The sequence below is a fragment of the Oncorhynchus nerka genome, linkage group LG13, assembly GCF_034236695.1.
Source record: "Oncorhynchus nerka isolate Pitt River linkage group LG13, Oner_Uvic_2.0, whole genome shotgun sequence".
Lineage (NCBI taxonomy): Eukaryota > Metazoa > Chordata > Actinopteri > Salmoniformes > Salmonidae > Oncorhynchus > Oncorhynchus nerka.
Genome location: NC_088408.1, coordinates 67,395,307 through 67,406,466, shown reverse-complemented (window position 1 = coordinate 67,406,466; position 11,160 = coordinate 67,395,307). Strand labels below are relative to the sequence as shown.

The 11,160-nt window shown below is 42.3% G+C and overlaps 1 protein-coding gene across 3 annotated transcripts; it reads right to left on the bottom strand.

Annotated features, from left to right (window-relative positions):
• Positions 1-339: 339 nt before the first annotated feature.
• LOC115139959 (refilin-A-like) lies at positions 340-10,096 on the bottom strand. 3 transcript variants are annotated; one of them, XM_029677872.2, is made up of 4 exons: positions 9,761-10,096; positions 9,315-9,681; positions 3,033-3,142; positions 340-2,748 (listed from the first exon to the last, which is right to left on the bottom strand). In XM_029677872.2, exons 2-4 carry the CDS (start codon positions 9,525-9,527, stop codon positions 2,415-2,417), a joined length of 657 nt encoding a protein of 218 aa, XP_029533732.1. In that variant the 5' UTR covers positions 9,528-9,681; positions 9,761-10,096; the 3' UTR covers positions 340-2,414. The 3 variants fall into 3 exon arrangements, with proteins under 3 accessions (XP_029533732.1, XP_029533731.1, XP_029533730.1); XM_029677871.2 differs by having other exon boundaries at positions 9,806-10,096; XM_029677870.2 differs by having other exon boundaries at positions 9,315-10,096.
• Positions 10,097-11,160: the final 1,064 nt, after the last annotated feature.

The window sequence follows — 11,160 nt, the reverse complement described above, 5'->3', positions numbered from 1 at the left end:
AACCCTGCCTTAAAGCATGAGGCAGGGCAGAAGCTTCAACAGTTAAGAAGTTGCGCCACATTTAATGTGACTTTTTCCCTGGCGCGTTATGTCTGTGGAACTTTCTTTTTCCTGTACTGCTGCTGGAGAGATGATATTCCTTTCCATTGTGGTTGAGATCTTAATAATAGAGCTGTATGCATTGTTTGTTCCGGGCCCTCTCTTTAACTTCGGACATGCCGTGGGAATTCTGTTGTGAATTTAAGTTAGGTTGTCTACACTGCAGCTTTGTTCCAGGATTTTAGGCTCTTTCAATATACTGAAAAGGAAATGCTGAAAATACACGTGACCATAGTGCAGTTTGGGTTTTGGTATTTGGTCTTTTATTCAATTAAAATATTTTTATTCAATTAAATAATTTTTTATTTTCTCAAACAAAAAAGATTGACACAGGAAATATACAAAAATATAAAGAGAATTATGAAGTGCCTCGATGCCACATATACAACAGGAAAGTATTTTACAAGAACAAAATCAACCGTTAGGAAACACTAACATCAATAATTAGAAAGTATCTTAAACAAAACAACCAAATGCTTTGAAACCCTTAGACTTTCATCACCTCAAACGTATAACTCATGACTTCTCACATACCTCCTGCCACATCACAGAAATCCACAGCAATCTTTCCACTGAATGGCCTTTTTCTGTACCAGCCACTGTAATACCTATGGTTCAAACCATCAGTATTATAAAGTTGCTGTTGCAACATTTACAGTAGACCTCATTACTCAGAACATCTTGACCCTTAAGAAAGCCTCCAAAACAGAGCCTCTTCACTTTCTCTCACTTTCTTCTGTCCATATTCTTTAGTGTATAAAACACACCTGTCAATTTTCAAAACCTACATTTTTTTCATTACAAAAGTAGCTCAGGATGTAAATTAAAAGTAGAAAATGCAAATTTTCTATGAAATAAAGTAGAGCGAGAAAAATGGAGGTAAGAGATCTGAATTCATAATACAAGGTTGAATATTTACCAGGTTCCATAATCCATATATATAAAATAGACTAAAAAAAACTGTTGTGAGCGAGATCAGGCAATTCTTAATACAAATAAGAATTGATATTATTTTCCTACAACACCTGACAGCTGTGAATAAATCTAAGCCACCCATTTCACTATCCTGTATATAACAACAGTGTGCTGGAGAGTGTAACATGTTTGGATTTTTATGGTCGTGTTTACCAGTCTGCCAAACAACCTGGATATCAGGGGCTAGAGCCATGTCTTAAAATAGAAATGTTCCTCAGGTTTTCCCAGCTCTGCTCTCCCTCCTTCTCTCTGGCTCCAACTTTGGCATTTCCAACTGGCAGGTTGACTTGTAGTTATGGCAGCGACAACAAGCATCTCCTTCACCAGAGGCAATCTATAACAGAAACCTTGACTCTCTGCCTGCTGTTGAAGGTGCTTCAGACTCCATTTCGGATTTGTTGTAGAAAATGGCATGGATAATGTGATATTTTCATTTAAAGCTAGAATCCTTAGTTGCGACATCCATTTTTAGACCTTTTAATTAATGATATATACACCCATTGATTCTTGAAGAATATAACTTAGAAATGCCTCTTGAACTTAGTTCAACTGTCATACCCCATCAGAACCCTAAATACAAGCTTGTTTTACTCCAATGTAAACGTAAACACTGTAAAGCCTCAACATGGTGTAAACTAGTCAGTCTTTGCATCCATGCTCGGTCTATGAATATGTGGTTACATTTCTCCAGGCCCATCCCTCAGCTTTTTACCAAAACACAGTGACCACTTTGTTATTGTTTCACTTAAGGATTCTAGCCGGTTGTAGATCTAATGCAAGCGTCGTGTTTGAGAGTCTGATGAGGATGTGTCAAAGACATTACTTACAACTAGGGTGAAACGGTCTTTGTAACAAAATCTTTGGTCCAATATTTTCGGTCCCCCCCCCCTTTCAGAATACCCACAATTTACACAATGTTAAAATAAGTGCAATCAAGCTATTAGACTGCTTTGCACGCATCTGTGTGGATTCACATGTCAGCTTTTGAGCATGAATATGTCAATTTCTATAATTAATCTTTACAGTCAAATAAGGTGTGTAACGTGGTACTGTCAACCCCCAGAGTCATGCTCAACTATCAGAGGTGTTCCTGGAGAGAAGAGGCAGCAGACTGGCAGCGCTCTGCCTCGCAAGACAAATTAACATGAAGGACAACTCATTAAAGGCCTTTGTGATTCGATGTACTCCCCCCTACAATATTCCTTATACAGTATGCAATACTACCACCCTCTGTGTGTCAGTCTATCAGTCTTCCTGTGTGTCCACCTGTCTGTCAGCCTCTGTGTGTATCCAATCCACAACAGTAGGAATGGCCAGGCAGGTCAGGTCTGAGATCAGGTTTAGAGGTCCTCAGCATAGATGATGCAGGGGCTGCTGTCCTCCCTGGACTTCAGCTGGACGGTGGAGACAAACCACCGTTGGGAACCCGTAGCGTTGTAGTTGAGTGTGGTGCGGTAAGTGTTCTTGGCATGTTTGGGGTACACAATGGTGGTGCTTTGGTAGTGCAGGGGCCTCTGACGGGGCTCTAGGTACACCTGGGACTTGTAGCGCCGCCAGGTGCAGTTCTGCACGGCCACCACCATCTCACTGTAGGAAGTCACCGTGGGAACGGGAGCGCAGTACACCTGGTCCCGGTAGTGCCTGTCTGAGTCGTACTTCACTTCAGAGTTACACCTGGAGAGTATAACCAAAAACATGGGATTAAGTGTTGAAGTACTAAAGTACTTTGACGAGTAATACATTAAGTAATAGATTTGATAGGAAATAGTATAGAAGCTGATCACTAGATGGCGCTGTTAAAAGGTGACTACTGAGTAGGGTAGAGAAAAGCTGCCTTCAAAATCCTGCTGCATCAACCTGTACATTAAAAAGGCAATTACATAAGTACATTAAAACTACAGTAAATGCTTGTTTAATACCAAGTCATTATTTGTGTGGTTTGGTGAAGGGTCACTCACTTGATCTCTGTTTCAGGTTTGGGGTTGACCTCGATGCTCTCACCAAAGAACACAGGGTACATGCGTGTCCTCGGGTCCGTCCCCGTTGAGTTCAGGAGAAGGTACGGCAGCTAGGGGAAGATTTAGGTATGAGGTTAGGTAGGCCATTTTTATAAATCCATCACATTACCCCCTGTTTATGTGTAAAAATGAACCTACTGGTGGTGAGGGAAGTGTCTTTGACATGTTGAAGAGGGAAGTAAGTTGGCAGAATCCATTCTTCAGGCAAGAGTGGGTGTCAACAGACTGTCCTGGGAGATCCCACTACTGATAAACTACTAGTGCTCTCTACCTAATATAGAAAACAGTTTATTTAGCTGGCAAAGATGCAGGCTCTCAATACACCGAGAACAGGACCTCCCACATGAGGAGTTCTGTGCCATCTCCCCCAGCATTCACACAACACAGCAACAATAGCTGAGCAAAGCCTGGCTAGAAAGAGTAGGTGGTGTCTACACAACAAGTAGCAAAAATAATAGTACACCACTTCCCTTTCTCATTCAGATAATTACATAGAGGGACAAGGCGATATGAAGTGTTACAGTCGCTGTAAATCTTTTTTTCCCCACTGAGCCCCAACAGCAGCCTAGTGGTATGCTTCAGAAGGGACTAACAAAGCCAGTCAGCCAGCCGGCCTGTCTGCATGTTGTGTAACTGAGTGGGTTAGCTGAGAGCGTCACACCGCCTCTGTGTCTCCTGGACCTGGGCACGGTCACTGCTCAAGCCATCAGAACCGCTCTGCTCCCCTTCACTAAATCACCCCACAGAGAGCCTCCAGTCTAGCCAACATGGTGGTCCAAGACAGGAGAGGCTACTGTCTGTCTGCACTATACAACAACCTCTGTCCCAGAGGACACATACATGAAGTTAATTTGATTTCAATTGACTCTAAAATGGATGGAGTCTTGTAGTCAGTGTTGTCAACCTTAGGGCACTGTATGCATCTCAGAGTTTCTCACATACAGTACAGCAGAACACAGTATAGGATATGACAACCTGGTTAGACTATGTAATCAGAGGGTCAAATACCTCTGCTCCAGGATTGGATCACTTGTTACACCTATCAGAGAGACCCTGCGAGAAGGCCACTGCATAGGGACTCTGCTGTCCTGTCCCACCATCTGCCTAGAGACCAAAGTAAGAAGCACAAAGCCATACACTGTAGCTACCGCTTCTGGAATCAGTTAGCAAATTCTAAATCCTTTGCCAACTATGTTCAGTGCTGCTGTCTGAGCCAAGAGGCAAGCATGACGTCCAGTCAACATGCCATTCAGACAATACACGTTTCGTTGAGAGTTTAAGATGTCAAACTGATGCTTTTAAGTGTAATTATGGTACCTCTCCAAAACACAAACTTCCTGAATTCTCTCTCTCGTTACAAAAGTTTAGATAGAGCAAAGTTGTTACGTTAATGTTCGGATGCACGTCTCTCCAACCTCACCTCTCCCTAACAGCTCGGAACAAGCCAAAGGCACAGCAGAGGTGCCGCCCAAGTGAGCGGTGTGCTGCACAGTGATGTCTTACCCAAACCCCCAAATCAGCACCCAACAAAACCTCACTCAGGGCTGTACTGTACCCCCACTTAACCTCTGCTGTAACCAATAACCATGCTACCCTCATTGCTGTTAATCCCTGTAAATTGATTCATTCCCACTGTGTGCTGCTGGCACAGTGTGGCATCATCTCATTAAAAGAGTGTGATTGGCTTGTCTATTGTTCTCTGGCTGGAGCAGCATCCTGGCTGTTTATCCAGGGGAATGCATTTTGTTGGCCGCCTTTGAAAGTATAAACATAATTGTGAATGTAGGTGGGCTCCAGGCTAGGGGCCCCTCCATCTACTGTACCCAGGCAGCAACAGCACACATACGGAACTCATTCCCCGGAAGCACAACTCTACCCACCCAGTCAATGTGGTGTGCAGCCAAGCACAGGCTACATACAGTACAATAGACACTCAATGTGCAACTCTCAACCAATCGAGGTAGATCACGAGAACCTGGAGTCAGGAAAAACTCTGCCCATCATCATCATCACACAGTAAACTGACTGAGTAGAGTAGAGTAGAGGTTGTCAAGTTCCAGCATCACTATGAATATCAACTCTAAAGCTGGAGCTGGAACGTAATGACACACGACACGGGTCTCCTTTCTGTCCTACACTCTAATCCAGTGATAGTTATAGCCCTGACTTAGCTCCTTGACTGGGCTGGAACTAATCTACACCCCCCCCCCCCCCCCCAAAAAAAACATGTTAGCTCAAGTACCAAAGTGGTTATACAGAGACAGGGAGATGGAAAGTAATCATATTGAGCTATAACCATCTAATAACCAGAATGTAATGTCGGGGTTTTACTGTGAAATAGAGTAATGTCTTCACAAGGGGATCCAGTTGTCAGCGCTGAGCTACAGTAGTCAATCCCTCTGTTGAAAACCTGCTAAATGTCAAGTTCAGTGTCTTCAGTGTCTAGTAGTGACCACAAAATAACTACATTTCAACGCGGTTTATGCATCCATAGTATATATTTAGCAACAAACACAGTGTGTGTGTGTTAGGGTTGTCACGATACCAGTATTGTGATACTCAGACGTATCGTGACAAGGAAACAAAGCATGAAGTGGATTAAATTTGGACATTGTCACCCAGAATCACATGTTTATTGTCCAAGCGATAGCACACAACAGTTTAGATACAGCAGCTACAACGAGTTTAGTCTGCCTTGTGTTTTCCTTTTTGCCATGGAAAATCAGGTATAGCAGTATCGCGATACTGGTATCGTGACAACCCTAGTGTGTGTGTGTGTGCGCATTCATCTGTGTTTAAATTCAAATACCAGAGGTAATGAAACGTTTATGCAACAGCTCTTGCAAGCATGTGTGCCTCAAAAACAGAACTTTGGGATTGTTCTTAGGTCACATACAAAAACCACCACAAGATTAGAACTGCGGAAAAACTCTTTATGCAAGTGCATGAATGTCTGCCACTGCCAAGCCTGCACGTACTGTATATAAGCTCAAACTCACATAAAAATGATTTGAAAGCCTTTACTAATGGAATGGGTTGATTTTTTTTCACACACACACACACACACACACACACAATCCCATGAAAGGTATTGGAACCAAAAGCAGATTCAGCCCCTATCAAAGCTGCTTTTATGAGGAGAAACCACAAAGCAGGGGAGCTCCACCAATCCCCACATCCAGGGGATTAGAACCATATCTCCTTTCAGGCCTCAACAAACCAGTGTCACGCAACTCCAGTCTACTGTATTGTACTGCATGTGGCGTAGACTGCTGGCTAAAAGCACATCAAAATGCCATCTAGACCTGTATGAACATGTTCCTTTGACAGTTAAATTAGGAGTTAATAGAATCAACCTTTGTTCCTCAATGGGATTACTACTTTTCACTCAAATCGTAGCAAAAGATTGATAAAACAAAAGTTATTCTTCTTAACCAACATTACACAAATTGCATTTCTTGATCAAATACACTGAACAAAAATATAAAAACGCAACATGTAAAGTGTTTCATGTTTCATGAGCTGAAATAAAATATCCCAGAAATGTTCCATATGCATAAAAAGCTTCTCAAATTGTGCGCACAAATTGGTTTACATCCCTGTTTGTGAGTATTTCTCACAAGATAATCCATCCACCTGACAGGTGTGGCATATCAAGAAGCTGAATAAAAAGCATGATCATTACACAGGTGCACCTTGCACTGGGAACAATAAAAGGCCTCTCTAAAAAGTGCAGTTTTGTCACAGATGTCTGAAGTATTAAGGGAGTGTGCAATTGGCATGCTGAGTGCAGGAATGTCCGCCAGAACTGTTCCCAGAGAATTCTCTACCATAAGCCGCCTCCAACGTTGTTTTTAGATAGTTTAACAGTACGTCCAACTGGCCTCACAACAGCAGACCACGTGTAACCATGCTAACAAAGGACGAACACATCCTACTTCTTCACCTGTGGGATCGTCTGAGACCAGCCACCCAGACAGCTGATGAAACTGTGGGTTTGCACAACCAAAGAATTTCTGCACAAATTATCAGAAACGGTCTCAGGGAAGCTCATCTGCGTGCTCGTCGTCCTCACCAGGGTCTTGACCTGACTGCAGTTCAGCAACATAACCGACTTCAATGGGCAAATACTTACCTTTGATGGCCACTGGCATGCTGGAGAGGTGTGCTCTTCATGGATGAATCCTGGTTTCAACTGTACCAGGCAGATGGCAGATCGTGTGTATGGCATTGTGTGGGCGAGCGGTTTACTCATGTCATCGTCGTGAACAGAGTGCCCCATGGTGGCGGTGGGGTTATGGTATGGGCAGGCATTAGCAACAGACAATGAACACAATTGCATTTTATCAATGGCAATTTGAATGCAGAGAGAGATACCGTGATGAGATCCTGAGGCCCACTGTCTTACCAATCATCTGCCGCCATCACCTCATGTTTCAGCATGATAATGCACGGCCCCATGTTGTAAGGATCTCTACACACTCACCAGACATGTCACCCATTGAGCATGTTTGGGATGCTCTGGATCTGTGTACAACAGCCTGTTCCAGTTCCCACCAATATCCAGCAACTTAGCACAGCCATGGAAGAGGAGTGGGACAACATTCCACAATCAACAGCCTAATAAAGTCTATATGAAGGAGATGTGTCACGCTGCATGAGGAAAATTGTGGTCACACCAGATACTGACTGGTTTTCTGATTGACGCTCCTACTTTTTTTTGAAGGTATGTGACCAACAGATTCATATCTGTATTCCCAGTCATGTGAAATCCATAGATTCGGGCCTAATGCATTTATTTCAATTGACTGATGTCCTTCTATTAACTGTAACTCAGTCAATCTTTGAAATTGTTGCATTTACATTTTTGTTCAGTATCATAACAAATAACTTGTGTGCAGTTTCCCAAGTGTGAGGCACTAGACACACTAGAGCTATTTATTGGGGATTTCATGCCAAAGCATATGCCTATATGGGCTGTCTAGTTTCCAAGCTGGCATTGGCTGCTGTGAGAAAGTACAGCCAGGTTAAAAGGTATTTATACTGTTTGAGTAGAAGCAGTGTGGTCGACTAGAGGTGATTGACCTGAGAGTGGTCAGTAATGGCGACCACAACAGACACAAGGAGCTAATCACAATCACACTTTTGTCCCCTCTCCCATTGCTACCACCACACATACTCACACATTGACCTAGAGTTTTTTTTTAAATGTTCTTTACATTCTGATATTTTATTATTTCTTACTGTTGTTGCATTGTCGAGAAGGAACCTGCAAGTCTGCATTTTGTTGGACGGTGTGTCCCATGTGTATCCCGTACATACAACTGGAAACTTCTGTTTGTTTCTATGGGTTACGTCAACCGTGGGTTGCCATTGACTTGCAAAGTATTCCATCATGAATGGGACAGACAGAGGGATGGTTGACATCCTCTGTGACTCTTGTAACATTCCTCCTCGACTCTATATGATTAAATATTCGCTCAAGAGACAAGAACATATCAATACAATTGATATTTCTGAGATGTTTATATTTTTCTTGGAAAGTAAGTTGATGCTTATCCCTTTTATGAAACATTAACAGGAGGTTTTGAACACTGCTTCTCTTTTCTTCAGTGGAAAGTTCATTATTACAGATGACTAAATCCCTGCAAACAATGGCATCCGTTTTTACAGATGAAACATTACTACAGAGAAACTTAGTTCATTTCTGGTTATTTTTCACCCAGTCCTTAAAAAAAAAAAAAAATACAACACATGTGTTTCCTACATGTGTGATATGAGGGAATGCCTATCAATTATCTTTAACAACTTGTTTAGAATTGTTTTAGATTCAGGAATCCAAAAGAATATTCCAGTGAAGTCATGTCAATCCATTTAAACTATTTGATTTCTAAAGATTATGCTTCACCAGAAAATGTCTAGGCCTATGTGTTGCACCAGTGAAATCCCTGCAGTAAAAGGACTACCATATGTTTATGAGTAGGTAGGCAATATGCTAGTTCATGTTTCTGCCCAAAACAAAACATTAATAGACATACGTACACGACGGTTACAGCAACTGACACATGGTTTAACAATAGTCAGAGGCTAGATAGGTGTATTTCTCTCGTCTTGATCATACACATTCAGGGAGTTTATCTGCTTTTTATGGTGAATTGTGCACAATGCGCAGAGCCAACAGCACTTGTAAGCTATCAAAACAAATGATCAACTGTTGCTTACCAGTTTTCCTTTGCTCTCCTTTTTATAGTATCCATGGTTCTCGACTGGCGTTGAACAACTCCCGGAGCGCGACTCGAGCAGACCTGGAGACAGCGAATAGAAGGGCGGACTTGGACTCGGAGGGAGTCCCGAATCCGGACTGTCAAGCAGTCCCTCCCGATTCTTTCCTTTCAGACTATCATCCATAGCTTGTAAATGTAGGTGTCCCACCATTTCTGGGAGAGCTCAAAACAAAAACCAGGCGAAGGCACTCAATGCGATATTGGGTCAACCAATTTTCTAGAAAGACTGCAACCGAAAATGCGCACAAATCCCTTCATTCGGAGACGGGGAATCCCTGGTAAAAGTATTCGTTTAAAGCAGATTTCTGAAAAAGAACAAATTGCAAAAGAATTTCTGAATATTGCCATTCCATTATAAAACCATAACTTTAATTTGCCACGTACTTATCTTGTCTTTTTGTGCCAGTATTAGGCCTATCATTCACAGACCTTTGATTTGTTATCCTCAGGTAACGGATTTCTCCACCAGGCCGTCGGTAAACAGTATTTTCGTCAAAACAAATACTCTCAAATAAGTTTGACAAGCGATAAACTCAAATTTAAACTCCAAAAACTCCGGCACAACTAATCAGCAACTCTATAGTGTCGCTCTATAGTCCGCAATCGACCCAAAGAGAAATGAAATTCTTTTTTAATCGCTCACTGTAACGCCGCAGTCTATCTGGTAGTAATCTGTCCGTTTAGAGCTCTGCGCTGAACTGAATAGCCGGATCTCGGAGAGGTCCCTCTTAATGAGCCTGACAGCATTTTTGCACCTGGAGCAAATCCAGCCCTGATGATCTGGATCAGTTCCAGACACCGCCGACAGGGAGAGCACGTACGTCCTTACTGCTCCTCCTAGGCTGGTTGGGGCTGTCTGATTGATACTGACTACACTATTATAGCATACTGTACTATAATACTGTCATAACCTAGTAACTCAGGGAAAGTGGGATTATTGTGAGGGTAGCTATACAATAAAGAAAGCATCTCGTGAATAGCATATGAGCTACAATAAGCAGTGCAATTTACTACAAAAATAATTGATCAATTGTGTTAATTTCATGCCTTTAAAATGTATAATGCACTATCACTCTAAACTATTGTGACCATATCATGTATGTATACATTGAGTTGTTTGTTTGGCTGTTGTTGTTATATTCTACCTTTCTGTGCATTGTTTCTGTTCTCTATTACAGTGGAACAAATATCCAGAATGCCATTCAACTCTGGCAAGTCCCCTAGAGCCAGATTAAATGAGGTGAATGTGTATCATTCAATGGAAATACCTGTCCACTCTTCTCACAGGATATAAGCAGCACGATGAGACTGGACTCTGTAACCCTGTAGACTGGTGAAGGAGGAGATGAAGACACAACACCAAGGTATTCAGTGGAGTAATTACTGTATTTGCAGGTTGACATGACCAAAATCAATGTCCCAACAGTAATGCTCATTTGGAAAAATGCATTTTCATTTGGCATCTTATGCCAGCACCTGATCGTTTGCGTGACCTATTTTCCCTTCAAATTGTGTGTGTGCATGCGTGTGTGTGTGTGCATTTGTGTGTGCATACTGTATAAATATCTTGCCCAGTATATTTCAGGACTGGGTGGGGACAGGGTGGGAACGCTGTATGTCTCCCAGTAACTATATGAGTATGGAGCTACCGAGGAGCTGAGAGCTCTAACCGTCAGGATAGTCTTCACAGTCCAGCAGGATAAAGAAATGAACCCTTGTTGAAGGTTTCCCCCGGCATAAATGTCTGTGCCCCCATAGGCATACAGTTACTCTTACCAACATCA

Coding starts and splice junctions, on each gene's coding strand:
- LOC115139959 (XM_029677870.2), bottom strand. CDS start 9,527: ATGGTGGGACACCTACATTTACAAGCTATGGATGATAGTCTGAAAGGA. Junction 3,143..9,314: donor AGGAGAGCAAAGGAAAACTG/GTAAGCAACAGT, acceptor ATCTTCCCCTAG/CTGCCGTACCTTCTCCTGAA. Junction 2,749..3,032: donor AAACCTGAAACAGAGATCAA/GTGAGTGACCCT, acceptor TATACTCTCCAG/GTGTAACTCTGAAGTGAAGT.